Source organism: Echinops telfairi, unplaced genomic scaffold (genome assembly GCF_000313985.2).
Source record: "Echinops telfairi isolate 266 unplaced genomic scaffold, ASM31398v2 ScPeMD7_9;HRSCAF=40, whole genome shotgun sequence".
Classification (NCBI taxonomy): Eukaryota; Metazoa; Chordata; class Mammalia; order Afrosoricida; family Tenrecidae; genus Echinops; species Echinops telfairi.
The window spans coordinates 76,139,699-76,157,426 of NW_022103906.1; the positions used below are offsets into that span (position 1 = coordinate 76,139,699).

Below are 17,728 nucleotides of genomic sequence, written 5' to 3' on the forward strand. Positions count from 1 at the left end.
TGTGTGTGTGTGTGTGTCTGTGTGTGTGTAGCTAACTTATTCAAGACCTTTTAATTTCATAATAAGCAGGACTCAGGGGCAATAAAACTTGACATTCTTAACTGTTACCAGTATTTGTCCCTATAGCCCTATGCTGTTATCTTCCTGCTAATGATGCTGAAGCCAGAGTCATAAACGGAGCAAGTACCCAAGGCACTACTGTAAATTCCAAGTAACGAAGTAACGTGCATGTGGTCTCCTGGAGGTAGAGAGAAATGAAGAGAGAATTGTTGAGAGTGGAATAGAAGGAGAAGTCAAGGACAAAGAATACATCAGAAGGTTAAGGACGTAAAAATGATCTTAAGTTTTTGCAGTGAGGTTTATTCAGATCGCTATTTTCATATCTGCAAATAGTCCTTTTCTCAAAAGCTAGGCAGTATATTGGGGCAGCTTCTACTGCTGAGGTGTGTGTTGTGAGTGAGTGTATGTTGGCAATAATGCACTCATGAGATAATACAAATAATCAGTGAGGGAATAATTAACGATGTTGCAGGGAATATTTTTTGACAAATGCTTGGGGAACGAGGTGACAGGCGTGAAATTAGAAAATTCCTTCAGCGATCTAAAATATAAATAGCTTTCGGAACTGAAAAGAGTTTCACAGCTGAAGATTTTATTGTGTTGAGAGGAAAAACTTTTTTCTCTCTCCCCCTCCCTCCTCTTTTGCAAGTTGTTTGTCCATTCACGAAACAAATACTCTGAAGCCCAGCGCAGCTCATGGGAATAAATTTCAGGTCGAATTAGTACAGTTTCCTTGCTGTCAGGACGCTGGAATTAATGGTGTTTTGATGACACGAATTTTGAAGGGCAAACAAAGAAGCTGAAGGGAGAGAGACATGACTCCTTAGAAGCTTGGTCCTCCTCTCCCCCAGCCTCTCTTGTCTTCCCTGTCATCCGTCTGCCAATCTCCCTGTCCATGGTTAGTTAAAGGCGCTTTTCATCCTCTTTTCTTTCCCACAGAGTTTGCCAGATCCGGCCCGGTGCCTGGGTTCCAGGAGGACACGCTGCAGTTGGCCTTCATCGACTTGAGACAAGTAAGTCTTTGTGTTTTTGTTTTTTGTTTTTCTTTTAAGATGTGTGACTGAAGACCATCAGGTCTTAAGGAAAGGGGAGGGAAGGGGGGATGGCGTTGGCGATTCACACTGGAGACCTAAGGGGTTTCCCTGTGTTTGAGGCCACCTCTTTTATTTAGCTATCTGGGATCCTTAGCTATGGTGGAGTTAAAGATTTTGTGGGTAGAGGGGAAAGCAGGGGGTGGGAGGAGGGACCCAGAGGGTAGAGAGACTCAAGTGACCCTCAAGTGATGCGACCCATTGTGCTGTAGTTGGCTTCTGCAGACACAGCGAAAAGATAACTCTGCAAACCAATGCTAAGCAGGTGCACTGATGCAGAGACTGCCTGTATGGAGAACTTTTGTTTGTGGATAATGTGGGTAGCAGAGTTCAAGAAGAATGAAATTATTTTACATTTCGTTTGTTGGTTTGATTTGTTGACTTATTCCTGCTGCCTTCGTCTTCCCATCCCTTTTCCATAGAATGTGGTCAGCCAGGAGTGACTCAGTGGTCATTTATGGAGATGAGTAGCAAAGGCCTGACCCCTCATACTGTTCTGGCAGGCAGCCGTATTCTAGCAGGGTGATGAAAGCTGGCACTGAGGCGTACCTGAGCTTTGGCGGGTCCATCCGATAGGGAGAGCAGTTTGGCAGGGCCGTGGCTCACAGGGTGAAATGAGTTTGTTGGTAGGCCCTGGCGATTTGGGTATAGAGGAGCAGAATGGGTGGGGGCCTAAAGAGGGAGAGAGTTAACTGGGCTCTGTCATCTCTTCACTCTGAAGATGGATGGGGTTGGATAGAAAGTGTGAATGAAGTAAGAATTCAATGACTGATGCTTCTCTCCTATTAAAACAATCTTTTTTTTTTGTCTGACTTAAAAAGGGGGCTTGCTTTGTTTCTCCTGCCATAATGATGCAGTGCCTCTTGTTTTCAGAGCTGACATAGTTTGCATTCTGAAAACTTTTAGATGCCCAGAGTATTTCTTAAAGCTGTAGGACCCCTTGTATCGATAGTCTCCTTACCACTGTGCCTCGATTCATGCTGGAACAGCTTTTAACCCATAATGGATGGCCTGAACTACTCCTGAATCCTTGTGGATGGGCAGTGTAATCTGTCATCCGATGACAATTCTGGAAAGCCCTGTGAAGCAGAAAACAGAAAATTGTGTCTCTATAGACCCGCCAAAGTTTGAGGATTCAGGCCGCGTCCCAGAAACGTGTGTCAACTTAATATTTGGAGGCTGGGTGGGCGTGCTCTTACACATGAGGGCTTTCCCAGTATGGCCACACATGGAACCTAGTGTCCCTTCCCACACCTTAGACCTTCCACCTGTAGATTCGCAATGCAGTGAGACACTCGGGGTTTAACCCTTTGACGTATGTAAGGTTGAAAGTCTAAGAATGGGAGTTGGAATTATTGTCGGGTGGCATCTGTTGGATTTCCCCACCCCCACCCCACCCCCTTCCTTTTCAGAATCCTCTAAGTCAGTTGACTTTTCTTAGAAAGCAGGAACTGAATTTCATTGGAGGAACACAACCAGGGGGGAAATATTTGCCCCTCTCACTATTCATGAGAAGCGTGGTATTTCTCTCTAGTTTGTGGTCTTGGTCCCTATGGGAAGCATCTAGTGTTCACAGAAAATGTGAACCCGGGGAGTAAGTTAGAAAGCACAGCCAAAATAAGGTGGATCTGAGCAGGGCAAGAATACTCAAGCGCGTGTGAACTCTCAGAAAGCACTGTTTTTTTATGCTTATGTTCCTATTTTCTATTTCATTTTTGCTCCCAGGATTTCTTTAATGTTGTTTTAATGCCAGAAACAACAACACTTCAAAACTTCACTGATTGCAAAGTATGCCTCTTCCTATTTAATCTGTCACCTAACTTCCACTTGTGTCTGTCATTATTGGAACAGCTCAAAGGGATACTTTTTTAAGGTAGCTTATTTGAAAAACTTCCCTACCTCTCAAGTTCAATATTAGCAGGGTTCAGTAGATGGAATCATCATGAGGAAAACAATTCTTTCATACCCTATGCTAAAAATCTTTGTCTCTCTGAAATTTGTCTTATACATACTTAAAACGTATGTGTAGTAGGAATGCTCTTAAAGAGTGACTCTGTTTGAACTCTTGAGATATTCAAATTATAAACAGAAAGCCTGAAGTTAAGTTTGCAGAGGAGATATATTGACCTGCAATGAGATATGAATAAGCGCCCTTAAAGACATGTCATTTTGCATATACTTTCCAGAATCCTAAAGTAGAATCAAAGAATTTCAGAGTTGAAGGCTAGTCTTAGAAACTATATAGAATATAACATTTTTATTGATGCTTGAGTCCCTGAATTGTATGCCACACTGTCCTCAAAATCCCTCTTGAGAACTCACTGCCCCATAGCAACCAGCTCCACCCTAGGACACTCTCATTATTAGGAAGATGTTTCCTAAATTGGCTAAGCTCCTTCTCCCCTTACCTTTGGTCTTATTGACTCCTCGTCTTTTTATTAACGCATTTCCAATTTGGGAAATAGGATTTTTAGGCCTGATTTACTGCGTGTCTTTTCTGCTCATAATTATTTCTCCCATTCAGCAGCATTACCTAGCCCCCCTCTCGGCTTGATGTATTTAATTTTTATGGACCAAATTTGGACATGCTACTCTTACTAGTCCACATTTTCCTTCAGGCAAACAAGGGGCTTCAAAATATGTGTGCAAATTTTTAAAGATAATCTATTTTTTTCATATCCTTTTTGAAGCCCCCTGGTATTGCAACAAGACAGGTTTTATTTTATCCTGTACCCTGGGTAAACTTTTTAAAGTCATGATTCAGTATTCTAGTTTATTAATTGATATGATAATTATACCATTTATAAGTCAAAGATGAACATATTCAAAGGAATGGCAGAAGTTAGAGAAAGAAGCTAAACTCAAGGACCAGGGCACATCCCCATGCAAAAAGGGACTCCGTCCCTAGTACAGTGCAGCAAGGACGTTTTCTTTCCTGTCATTGAATGTATCTGCCTCATTGGTATTTGAGCCTATTCAGTCTGATCATGATTTCATGCTCTCTTATTTGAGCGTGGTTTTTCAGACCCTAGCAATTGAATGAGAATTTTTTTTAAAAATTTAAAACAAGGAATAATGAATTCGTCACTGTATAACAGCAGAGTGACATTTAAATGATACAGAATTTGATAAGGAAACAAATTAAATGTACATCAGAAAACTATTCATCTTTTCTTACCTGTCCTCTCTAGTTGCTGTTTCCTGCTTCCTAAGGAAAAGAATGAAAGCGGCATTTTGAATGAACAAGCTTTCATAATATTCTTCATTTGTGTAGTACTTCAAAGTTTTAGAGTGCATTTACAGACACATCTCATTTGCCAGATTTCTGAGGTTATTAAACCTGATGTTAAAAATAATAATGTCCAGTAGATAGTGAAAAACAAAATCTCCTCCTTTGGCCCACTGTAGACTCCATAGCTACAAATTTGTACAAGTAGAATTGCGGTATAACTTCGTATGCTTTCAAGTATTTAAGCAGTGCAATTAGAAAATTATTTGATGTCTGATCAGGGACCAGATTGTATCTTTAAGTATGAAGGGTGGCTATGAAGTAGAGAGGCCTTTACAGACATAGTCCCGAATGGTTATAGACTATTTTATGGAAAAAATAGGAAGTTATGCTGAAAGAAAGTTAGACATTGATGAGATAGGTATTTCAAGCATAGGAAATATCAGGCTCAAATTTTGTCTAAAACCTTGGGGTAGGGGGGGTGTCTGTGTTAACAAGGGATATTGACTGTTTGTTCTCCTTTAAATTTTAGGCTAATTCTAGTACCAGTCAGTGCTGGTTGCCAAAGTTGATTGGGACCTTGGTTTCCCCATATGCCAGTGCAGAACTGTGCTCTCTAGGGCTGTCAGTGGCTCCTCTTTCAGAAGCAAATGGCCAGGACTTTCTTCTGAGGTGCACTTGGGTAGACTCAAACCTGGAGCCTTTTAGTTAGCAGCTGAGTTTCTTAACCATTCGTACCACCCAGAGAGAGACTCCTAGTTGTAGGCTAATTTCTTTAAGCCTCTATTTCTTCGTTTATTTTATTTCTTCCTAATTTTTTGCTACTAAGCTTTCTCATAGATCTCTTTGTATGTTCAGCTCTTTTTAGCAAATGCTATCGATGGAGGGCTACCTAGAAAGAGCACTCATTTCTGTTCTTTGCATTCATTTTAAGGGCATCTTAACCTCCCTGGATACTTTTTTTTTACATTAGTTATTTACAAACAGTTGCATGCTTGACTAGTAGGTATTCTTTACTAATTGCACATTATTTGCTATTCCTTGGCTCCAGTTGTTATTCACTTCCGATATACATAAGTTTCTTTCTATAAAGCTGAATGAACTAGGTTGTGACATTGCATCAGATCTCTGAATGGAGCTTGTTGGCAACAACTCTTAGGTAGCAAAGCCATCCCAAGATATCTGAGGCTTTTTTTAGATAGAGCTGGTGACATTCCCTCTAGACCAGTTATTCCCCAATTTCTAAACCTACAGTCTAAAGTAAACACAGTGCATTTCCATTGCAGACAGTTAGCCTGCCTTAAAAAACAACTGTAGAACCTCAGAGTAATCATGGTGTATTTCTTTGGGGATGTTGAACAATTTCTGATGCTATTCCTGTTAGACTCTCACTGTTAAAGGTATAGTAGCAAAGCCAGTACCTTCAGTTCATCAGTACCAGGTGGGGAAATCTTGAGAACTGCTCAAGCAGCTAATCATGATAATCACCCCTCTTATATTTTATCTTAATCCTTTTGAGACCAAACTGAGTTTTGAATGAAATCTTCTATCCTCCTCTTTGCTCTGTTTAAGTCTAATGAAGTTTACAGTATAAGAGGAGCACTTCCCCACCCTTTTGTTTTATTGTTACTGGTTGATATGGAAAATCTTAGCCTTGTTTAATAATGATTTGTATCTTAACCTCCAGAGAAAGCCCATTCTTATAAAAATCTGTTGTTTTTTCTGATAACAGCACATATCAAAAAGGTCAGTAGCTTTCTTAAAATATTGTTTTGCTCTAAGAGGTCTTAACTCACTCACTTACTCACTGCCATTGAGTTGAGGCCAATTCATAGTGACCCCGTAGAACAGGCTAGAACTACCCCCTATGTGTTTCTGAGACTATCACTCTTTACAGGAATAGAAAGCTCAGTTTTTCTCCCAAAGAGCCGTTGATGGCTTCAAACTGCAGACCTTGCAGATTATACCACCAAGGCTTCTTTTTAATTTATTATTATTAATTCAATTGGCCTTTTGACTCATGGGCTCACCTAGCTAATATTGCACCTTGTCACTTGTCAACCCACATTGGTAGAATTTTGTGTCAGATTGGGAGTCTAACCAAATTTGACTGACACAGTTATCTAACATTTCCTCCTGCAACGTGGAGGCAAGCCCCTGCCACTCAGAAATTCTACCAAAGTGTAGAACATGCTTTCCAGTAGTTTCTAGGGAGATTGTTCCCAGAAGTGTAAGTCCAGAATGGGCCAACCTCCTACATTTTTGCTCCAGTAGCATAACTGTAACGTATAACGTGGCATGATGCCAGCAAGACTCCAGGTCCCCTTGTAAACAAAGTCTGTAAATTCTGGAATGAATGAAGCTCTACCTTTAAACTTCAACTCTTGAGTGAAGAGCTAACAGGCATCATATTGTAAGCCACCATACTGCCTTCCTTAACTCAATAGACAGTATTATGATCCCATATCATGAACTATGAGGTAGCATATTGTCTGCACTAACTTGAGGCCCTGTACTGCTTTCTGCTTCTCTCAGCAAGCCAAGTCCCAGAACTCTGGTTTCTCCCTTACCCCTAATCCACAGATGAAGATACATGCCAACAAACTTGGAGCTCAGAGTTTCTGAGAGTCACATCTTTAGGAGAAAGGGCAAAAAAGTCATCACCAGTGAATTTCCCTGGTATCAAGGCTGTTGTGGTAGTGCTTGCTGAACAAAAGCCTACGAGGTTATAGCACTATGCTGCATTGACAGTCCTGCCTACCATCCTATCAGAGAACCCGGATAGACCAAAGAAAGGGCAGTGGAGTCAGCTCTTGGAACTCATTTGTAATTATTGCTTTCTGTTCACCTTCATTGGGGTGCCCCAGAGTGACAACCAAGGGTCAAATTTAGGGAGCTGGAGCATATTTTAGGTCACCAAGAAAGAAATGCCTAAAGTTACCTACCTGTGAGCCACAGTTGTAGGTGAGGGTCCTAGGAAACAAACATCCAAAAAGGACATCCAGAGTCTTGACTGGACAGTTAAAATCCTTCTCCTAAGTAAGGAATGGGCATAGGAATGAGGTAGGACTAGGTGGAAAAAGGGAACCAGACAGCGTCAGTGAAGAGTCAAAAGGACAGTCTGAAGTGTGAAGTCTTGTCAAAAGGGCAAGCAAAGGTGGAACAGGAATGGAAATGAAAAGATCTATAGTAGTAGGAAAGCAAGAATGAGTGAGTTAAGGGAAAGATTGATTCTCTGAGGTTTGATAACCAAAGGGAGTCTTGTATAGGGTGCCTGTCACAGAAAGGGGGCTGCAAAGGGAACTGTTTCAGACCCAACAGCCAGGCTCATCTTCTAACACGGCTCCTCCTTGAATAGCCAGCCTCATTTGGTCTTTCTTGATTTCAAAGAGCAAAATAACTTTATGACAATACCGCTCAAGAGAATAAGAGAGGTAGCTATGATATGATATTCTGAGATGCCATAGATTATTCTTATCCATTTAATGAAATTGAATAGGGCACTCAATATAGCTTAGGGAAGCTTCTGATGCTCCTATTCCATATTTTAAACTGTAGTGCTTATTAAGAATATTTCATTAAAAAAAAGAAAGAAAGAAAAACAGACTCTAGTGACAGTAATATAGGCAAGATCCCAATCAGTCCAGGGTCTCAGGAGCTGATCCTGGTAGGTTGGTAGAGATTTGTGTTGGGATCTCTTCTAAATACATGCTGCGTGCTCAGCAGTTTCCAAACCTTTAGATGTGGGGAAAGAAAACTCTTGGTTGGCCTGTTAAATTGTTAGTGTGTCCCCTTGTTCCCTCAGCCTCGCAAACAGCAGAAAAATGGAACTCTGATAGTCACAACTTCTAGGAACCCCATATTGGGTGTCAGAGTAGCATATTTTCCAAGAAGTTTGGCGATAAGAAGACTGGGCAGGTCTAGGGTACTAGCAGGATGTGTAGCATATTATTTGACTTTTTAAGCTATAATGTCTAACTCCAGGTCTTTGACAGTATAATGAAATATGCAAAGTGCTGGATATATATATAACCAAAAGGGAAGAACACGCTTAGCACATCTCAAGGTGAAAGAACTGAAGAAACTGTTCAGACCTCGAGTAGTGATATTGAATGATTTGATGAGCAGATTATTGAATGATGCAGGAAACATCCAAGGAAGTTAGAAAGGATGCAGAGTCACTGGGCCCACCAAAAACATTTGGTCAGCATTCAACAATTTCAAGTGATAGCATATGTTCTGGAACTGAAACCATTGAAGGAAGAGGTCCAAGCGGCACTGAAAGTATTGGTGAAAAACAGGGCTCTGTGGATTGACAGAGGACCAATTGAAATGCTTCAACAAACTGATTCAACACTGAAAGCATTCACTAGTTTATGCCAAGAAATTTGGAAGCCAGCTACCTGAGCAGCTGACAGGAAGAGATCTTTATTGGGGCTCATTCCAAAGAAAGGTGATCTGGCTTGCTTCCAGAACAAGCACACACACAGGTGGATCCCTCTGTGACAACCCAGAAAAAATCTGCAGGAAAGAAACATCAAAGAAAGGTGATCTCGACATGATTGCTGAAGTTCAAAGTGAGTGAATAAGCAAATGTGGTGAAGAAAGCTGATGGTGCCCGGCTATCAAAAGATATAGCGTCTGGGGTCTTAAAAGCTTGAAGATAAACAAATGGCCATCTAGCTCAGAAGCAACAAATCCCACATGGAAGAACACATCAGCCTGTGTGATCATGAGGTGTCGATGGGATCAGGGATCAGGCATCAAAGACCCAAAAATCATATCAATATGAATGAGGGGTAGGGTGGAGTGGAGACCCAAAGCCCATCTGTAGACAATTGGACATCCCCTTACAGAAGGGTCACAAGGAAGAGACAAGCCAGTCAGAGTACAGTAGAGCACCGATGAAACATACAGCTTTCCTCTAATTCTTTAATGCTTCTTCACCCTGACTACCATGACCTCAATTCTGCCTCACACTGGTACAGATAAGAGCCCGCAACACAGGGAAACCAGGATAGATAAGCCCCTCAGGGCCAACAATGAGAATAGAGATACCAGGAGGATAAGGGGAAGGTGGGGGGAGGAAGGGAGACTCAATCACAAAGATAAACATATAACCCACTCCCAGGGGGACGGATAACAGAGAAGTGGGTGAAGGGTGACAGAGGACAATGAAAGATATGAAAAGAATTATTTATAATTTATCAAGGGTTCATGAGGGAGGGAGGATGGAGGAGGGAGGAGAGGAAAAAATGAGCTGATATCAAGGATGCAAGTAGAAAGAAAATGCTCTGAAAATGATGATGGCAACATATGTACAAATGTGCTTGACACCATGGATGAATGTATGGATTGTGATAAGATATGAAGAGCCCTCAATAAAATGATTTGTTAAAAAAAAAAGATGATAGCAGCATGTACAAAGGTGCTTGACACAATAAAAAAGTATTTAATAAAAAAAACTCATGAAGAAATTGAACTCAAAATATAATTTTAAAGTTAATATTTGATTCACTTAATTTTACATTCAATAAAATAAATTTCCTATTAAAAAAAGAAAGGTGATCTAGAATATAGAAAATTATTGAACAATATTATTAATATCACATGCAAATAAATTGTTGCTGAAGATAACTAAAAAAGGACTATAGTGGTACATTCACAGGGAGCTCCCAGAAATTGAAGCCAGATTCAGAAGCAGATATGGCACAAAAAGATATCTTTGCTGATGTCATCTGGATCTTGACTGGAAGCAGAAAATATCAGAAAGAAGTTGACATGTGTTTTATTGACTGCAGAGACATTCAATTGAGTAGATCATAAAGAAGTATGGATAACGATACTAGGAGTGGGAATTCCAGAGCACTTCATTATGCTCATATGGAACCTGTACAAAGAGAAAGAAGCAGTTGTTCAAGCAGAACCGGGGAACCCTCTGTGGTTTAAATCAGGACATGTGTGTGCCAAGGTTGTATCCTTTTACCATATTCATTCATTCTGTATGCTGAGCAAATCGTAAGAGAACCTGAACTCTGTGTAGAACAATGGGGCATAAGGATTGGAGTCATGAACTACCTGTGATACCACGCCTACTGAAAGGGAGGAAAACTTGAAGCACTATTGATCTATTTCAAAGACTACAACCTTCCACATGGATTATACCACAGTATAAAAAAGCCCGAATGCTTATAACTGCCCCAGTAGACATCATCGTGAGTATAGAAGAAAGAATTGAAGTCATCGAGACTTTATCTTGCTTGTTTCCACAGTCAATCTTCATGGAAGGAGTAGTCAAGAAATCAAATGGCATTTTTCAGTGGTCAAATCTGCTGCACGACTTCTTTTAAAGAGTTAAAGAGCAAGGATGTCACTTTGAGGACAATGGTGGACCTGACCCAACCATGAAAATTTCAGTTGCCTCCTAGGCATGTGCAAGCTGGACAGTGCATAAGAAAGACTGGAGAAGAATGATGCGTTTGGATTTTAGGGTTGGTGAAGAATATTGAAAGTACCATGGGCTGCCCGAAAAATGAACAGGTCTGTCTTCGAGGAAGTAGAGCCTGGATGCTCCTTCGAAGCAAAATGGACATGCTTCATCTCACATACTTTGAACATGCTCAGGCGAGACTATTTCTGGAAAAGGACCACATGCTTGGTGGGAGGTCAGAAAAAATGCGGAAGACCCTCAATGAGATGGATTGGCTAGGAGGCTGCAATTGTGGGGTCAAACATAACACTTAGGAGGATGGTGCAGGACTGGGCAATGTTTCCTTCTGTACATGGGGTCACTATGAACCAACACCACAGTACCAAACAACAACAAAAGTATAATTTCCTCTGCTATAAAGTGGGGATTTAAGAATAATGTATAAGACTTATAATGTAGCTATATGCGTTCAATAAGACAATGCAATTGGTATTGATAAGCATATAAGAAAATATCGTTGTTGTCGTTCTGTGCCATCGAGTACATTCTGATTCATGGTGACGCTGTACACAATAGACCAGAACACGCTGCGCTCTGTGCCATCCTCATCGTCATTTCTCTGTGTGAGTTCATTGTTCCAGAGATTGTGTCAATCCATCTCACCGAGGATCGTCCTCTGTAGGGCTGACCTTCCACTTTACCAAGCACGATGTTCTTTTCCAGGGGCTGATCCCCCGCTCATGACATGCTCAAAGTGCATGAGACGAAGCCCCATCATTCCCACTTGTAAGGAGTACTTCTTCCAAAATGTATTTGTTCATTCTCTGGAAGTCGTTGGCCCTTTCAGTATTCTTTACCAACTCCATAATTTAAAGGTATCAGTTTCCCTCCAGGCTTTCTGATTCATGGTTTAGTAGTGTATTCCATTATTATGACTACTATACTGTGGTGGCCTGCTTGAGCAAAACTGCACCATGGAGTTTTCAAGGTTGTGACCTTTGGGATAGAGATCCCCAGGCCTGTCTTCTGAGGCATCTCTGGGTTAAGTCCCAACTGCCAACTTTCAGCTAGTAGTTGGGTGCTTAATCATTTGCCTCACCCAGGGTCTCACAACAAAAAATTGGCTGCTTATCACTTGTCACCAGTAGCTCTCTCTGTGTGTTCATACATGCTTCACTGTAGTCTGAATTCAAATGTGCTTAGAGTTCCATATGATGCTTGTCTTTTCCCCTTCCCATGTAGCAGCAGTTCTCAACTGTGGGTCGCGACCCCTTTGGGGGTCAAACGACCCTTTCACAGGTGTCGCCCAATTCATAACAGTAGCCAAATTACCATGATGAAATAGCAACGGAAGTGATTTTATAGTTGGCGGTCACTACAACTTGAGGAACTGTATTAAAGGGCCGCAGCATTAGGAAGGTTGAGAACCACTGCCATATAAGCCTCTGGTAGAAATTCTTAAAGGGGAGAAGATATTTTCCCACATGCTTTCTCTGAGTCCTTAGAGAAATCTACATTTTTATATCTGTATAAGCATAAGGGCTTTCATGATCGGTTTATTGAGATCATTGTGAAAGGAGGCAATTTCACTGGTGAGACATAGTGATCAGTAGTAGGTTGTAAGGAGGATTAGGCAAAGACATGGTTAGGCTCGCTGTTCTTCCTGTGGAATATAAAATTCTCTTACTCTATAAACTGTTCTTGATCAGTTTCCAGCCAATACCTTTATTGAAGTTCTTCTATTTTCTTCCATTCTGCCACCTACTTTTAAAAAAATCACAATTATGCCCATGCAATTTGCCTACTTTATGAAACCTTGAGTACTCTCAGACCCCTAGAAAAGCAAGTCTGCTTGCATCTTGCCTTCCTAGTCTCTTCCTGTTACTCTTTCTCAGGTAAACTGTACCCAGATCATTCCTCACGCCTCTGATTCCAAAACTGGGTAAACGTTGGGACTCTCTGCCTTATTATTACTCAGGGCTCTGTACTGATAGAGTGACAGAACTCCTTCCTCTCCTTCACAGCTCGACTCAAAAGATCATCTCCTTAATAAATGTTAACCAACGTCCTCAGGCAATTTTAATTGTTCCCCCTTTGGGTCCCTGACATTTTGGAAGGCCCTTCATTATGGTATGGATCAAGTTCTCTTTAATTACTTGTTTAATTATGTGCTGTTAGATTCTGAGTGCACCAAGGGCAGGAGCTCTGTTTTATTTATCCTTGAATCCCCCCTTCCTCAATGTTTAACACAATTCTTGTTAGACAGTGTGTTCTTAAACTGTTTGCGGAATGAATTGACTCAATTATGTTTTGTGGCATTTCAGAAGTATATAAAAATTGATATCAACTCTACGGCCAACAACAACAATATATCATTAAAAAGAACTTTAGTTTTTATTCAGGATGAAATGGGAAGCCATCAAAGCAGCAGAGGGTTTGTAAGCAGAGGTGTGATACAATTTGGTGTTTGTTTTTAACTTGTTCTTCCTGGCTGCCATAGTGAGAACAACTGGTTGAGACAAAGGCAGGATCTTGGAGACAAGTTAAGAAGCCATTTCAAGGATCGAATGAGAAGTAATGATTACTTGGGTTAAGAGAAGATAAATGATAGGTGTAAGTGATTGGTTTCTGGCTCGCTTGTGTCCCTACAGGACAGAGTAGAACTAACTGCTCCATAGGGTTTCCAAGGCTGCTGTCATGACAGGAGCAGACGGCCGTGGGACTCCCGAGGAGCAGCTTGTGGGTTCAAACTGTTGACCTTTCAGTTAGACACCTAACACTAAACTGTTGCACCATGAGGGCTCCTGATTTTTAATGGTTTACAAACTCCTATAGAATATGCACATCTGTATTCATTAACTTTCTGACCTTATCTTATCTTCCGTTAGCTTTCTCTACCTCACTTTGCTCTAGCTCCAGTAGTCTCCTTCTTTCTCAAATACGTGAACAGCTTAGAGCTTTTCCCCTTGATACTGCCTCTTTGGCTCTTTCCTCGATACATGCGTTGAGGGCTCTTTGGCTCTTTCCTAGAAACATGTATTGCTTCTTTCTTCTATCTTCCCCAGGTCTTTGTTCCAAAGTCACTTAAAGTTCACCTTTGAGGACTTGACTTAAGAGTCTAACTCTCCCCACCCTCCTTCTCCTATTTCTGCCATTCTACCACCAAACCAAAAACAGAAGCAAAACTCTTAAACCTCATTTCGGCTTCATTTTGCTCTGTAGAAATTTCATCTTCTTGGGTACTGTCTGTTTTACGTGTCAGATAGAATATGTTTTCTCCAATTAAAAAAAGATCTCTGTGAGCATTAGAATTTTTAGTGTTTTGTTCCCAACTTTATTCTCAATGCCTACAATAATGCCTAGCATATTGTAGACCTTCAATTACTATTTGTTGAAGGGGAAAATATATAATGTTATACTATTTGCTTTAGTGTTAAGTACTTAGTTGTTAATAATCTTTTAGGCATTAATTTTTCTATAAGCAATCTGATACACTATTCAATGTAGAGATTTCAGAAACCGTTTTTGATCAGTGGTTTAAAAGTTTACTGTACATATTGTAGCTTCTAATGAGTAGCTTCTAATGAAGAAAGAACATTTCCTAAAAGTATTCTTGATTGTGGATTTCATCTCTCTGCACACACAAAGTCATCACAAGCTGGAATTGATTTGTTGTTGTAATTTACTTCATAACAACAAGTAGAGCTACTAGTATGAGTCATCCCTGAGTGTAGTTAATTGAAAGATATTACAAAACCTGAACTTGACCTATGATGATGATAATAGCTGTATTATCTGGGGACGGTCCATACTTGTCTTTTGATATCTCTCATGTAAAATAAAAAATGCTTTTATTAGATATTCTTCTTATTCCCTTTGATCTCTTATGTTCTTTGATTCTGGGTTAGCTCTAGACTTGTCCTGTTTAAAAATCGTTTATGTATTTACTAAGCGTTCCTTTATATCTATTTTAGAAGATGCCATTTATTTAGTAGACTTTTTTTTAAGCTTTTAACACAAAACCAAATCCCATTTCTGCCAAATCAATTCTGACTTATAGCATCCCAATAGGACAGAATAGAATTGCCGCATAGTGTTTCCCAGGTTGAATCTTTATTGAAGCAGGTTACTGTATGTTTCTCCCTCAGAATGGATTCTGAACTCCAGCCTTTCAGCTAGCAGCCACTGTGCCGCTGGGATGACTTGCTTTTAACACAAGCTCCACCTAGCTCTTTTAATTAAGTTTATACTTTCAAATCTACATACACCTACAAGAACTTATTTGACTAATTTCTCAAAAGACTATCGATACCAAGAGTCTGGTTACCTGTTTAGTTTCTCCTTTCTAAAACCAGAACTAAGGATCTTGTCTGCTAGCAATAGAATCTACCATCTAGGTGTAACAAGGTTTCCACACCTACCCTACTTTAGGGAACTCTAGCAGGAGTCTATTATTCTATTGCCTGGAGCAAGACGTTTCTGGAAACCCAGTCTCTGAATGTTCAGCCAGTTTCTCAATACTTGGGCTGACTGTTCTGAGATACTTCAGGATATTATGTGTAAAATTGAAACTTGAGTGGTCACTGCCCAAGAGTGTACACCATTAAGGATGTGGAAACCCAAGCAACGAATTTTGAAAAAATTATTTCCAGTTAATATAGAAAATCAGTAAGTAGTAGACAGGCAAAATGTTACAAAGGAATCTTCAAGAATAGCATTCCTCTAGATCTATTTTAATCCTGCCTCTTTGGTAGCTCTTTTTCTATGTTTATTTGGTGGGGGGGAATTGGGGTGAGGGGGTTCTCTTCCTCTGCCCATTCTTCCTTAATATTTTATTCCAGGTTCTGTCATCAGCTTTCTGTTAGGGTGGCCCCTAATTGAATGATTGGTTTCCTTACCTCACTGCCATCGAGTCAAGGCCGACTCATAGTGACCTTATAGGACAGGGTCTAGCACTTCCCCCTTTGAGTTTCTGAAACGGTGACTGTTTATGGGAGTCAAAAGCCCTGTCTTTCAACAGAGGAGTGGCTGGCGGTTTCAAACTACTGACTTTGAGGATCACAGCCCAGCTAGTAACCACTATGCCACCAGGACTCCTGGTATCCTTATAAGAAGAGGGAAAATTAGATACAGACATACAGACAGGAGAATATTGTGAAACCATAAGGAGATGGCTCTGTGAAGGTGGAGGCAGAAACTGAAGTTATCCAATGCCAGCTGCAAACCAAGATTGCTGGGAAACAACAAAAACTAGGAAAAGACAATGGAAGATTGTTCCCTAGAGAATTCCAAGGGAACATGGCCCTGCTGCCCCCTTGATTTTGGACTCCTAACCTTCAGAACTGAGACAGTAAATTTCTGTTGTTTTTAAGTCCCCGGTTTTTTATAATTTGTTGTAGCATTTCTCAGAAACGAATACAACATATATTCCTACTTTCTTGTCAAGTAAAACATGTTAATATGTTGTAAATGAATGAAACACTGTGCAGTCATTGGAATGAGAGAGTATTGGCTCTGGGATTACACAAAGCAGGGTTCGCATCTTGCCTCTCGCACATTCCAGCTTAAGGACCGGGGGTAAGGACTATCTCTGCGCTTGCTTTTTGACTTAAAAATGGTTGTAACATAACTAGCACAGCGAGTTTGTTCGTGTAAGTACATGTTTGTATATAAAACAAACAAATACATAAAAATGTTCAACATGTGGTAGAAATTCAATAAATTGTAGACATTAATATAACAAAAATCAAAACCACTATCAATATATTTCAGGTATCAAAAGAAGCATCATATTCATATAGGAAATGATGTCCCAAAGTGTTTGGAAGAATAGTATTAAAGCAGTGGTTCTCAACCTTCTTAATGCCACGACCCTTTAATACTGTTCTTCATGTTGTGGTGACCCCCACCTCCATCCATAAAATTATTTTTGTTGCTACTTCATAACTGTAATTTTGCAACTGTTATGAATCAGGTGACCCCTGTGAAAAGGTCGTTTGACCCCCAAAAGGGTCGTGACCCACAGGTTGAGAACCGCTGTATTAAAGGACAAGGGAATTTCCCCACACATATTGTGAATTCCCCTCATATGACACCAAAAACATGTAACAAGGGAAAAATTAAATTGCATTACATTAAAACTTTAAATCTTTATGCTTCAAAGGATACTGTCAAGGAAATAAAAATATAGCCTATAGAATGGGAAGTAACGCTTGCAAATTTTATGTCTGATTAAAGACTAAAACCAAACTCATTGCCATCGGGTTGATTCTAACTCATAGTGACCCTATCAGACAGGGTGAAAACAGTAATAGTTATATATAAAAAGCAATAAACACATGAAAAGATGCCACGTTCTACATTTTCCCCATAAAGCAGCTGGTAGATCCAAGCCACAGACCTTTTCAGTTGATTGCACCACTGCACGCCTTTCAGATAGAGAAAGGGATGCTATCCAACTATAAAAAAGGAATGGGGTACTGGTCCGTGCATGCGACAGCACGGATGAGCCTTGAAAACAGGATGCGGAATGACAGATGCCAGACAGAGAAGGCTACGTATCATATGATTTCATTTATCTGAACTGTCTAGACGGGGAAAATCCTTAGAGAAACAAAACAGATAGTGGTTATCAGGGACTAAAGTTAAAAACAAAAAAAAGAATGGGAGTGACTGCCTAATGGGTTCAAGGTTTCCTTTTGGAAAATATAAACATGTTTAGGTAATGCTTAGATAGTTGGTAACACATATTTGTGAATATTCTAAAAACCACTGAATTACAGATTTTCAAAGGTTAAATTTTCTGTTATGTGAATTATATCTCAGATTTTTAAAATTATTTTATTCGGGGCTCATACAGTTCTTATCACAATCCATTCATACATCCATTGTGTCAAGCACATATGTACATTTGTTGCC

The 17,728-nt window shown here is 40.2% G+C and overlaps 1 protein-coding gene across 2 annotated transcripts in view; it reads left to right on the forward strand.

The window, feature by feature from the left end:
• The window catches only part of EXOC6B (exocyst complex component 6B), a 635,729-nt gene that overhangs the window by 483,321 nt on the left and 134,680 nt on the right, over window positions 1–17,728 (forward strand). For both annotated transcript variants that reach the window (XM_045286668.1, XM_004696081.3), the window contains exon 20: window positions 1,000–1,073. In XM_045286668.1, the coding sequence (XP_045142603.1) occupies window positions 1,000–1,073 (74 nt within the window). The remainder of the gene's footprint in view (window positions 1–999; window positions 1,074–17,728) is intronic.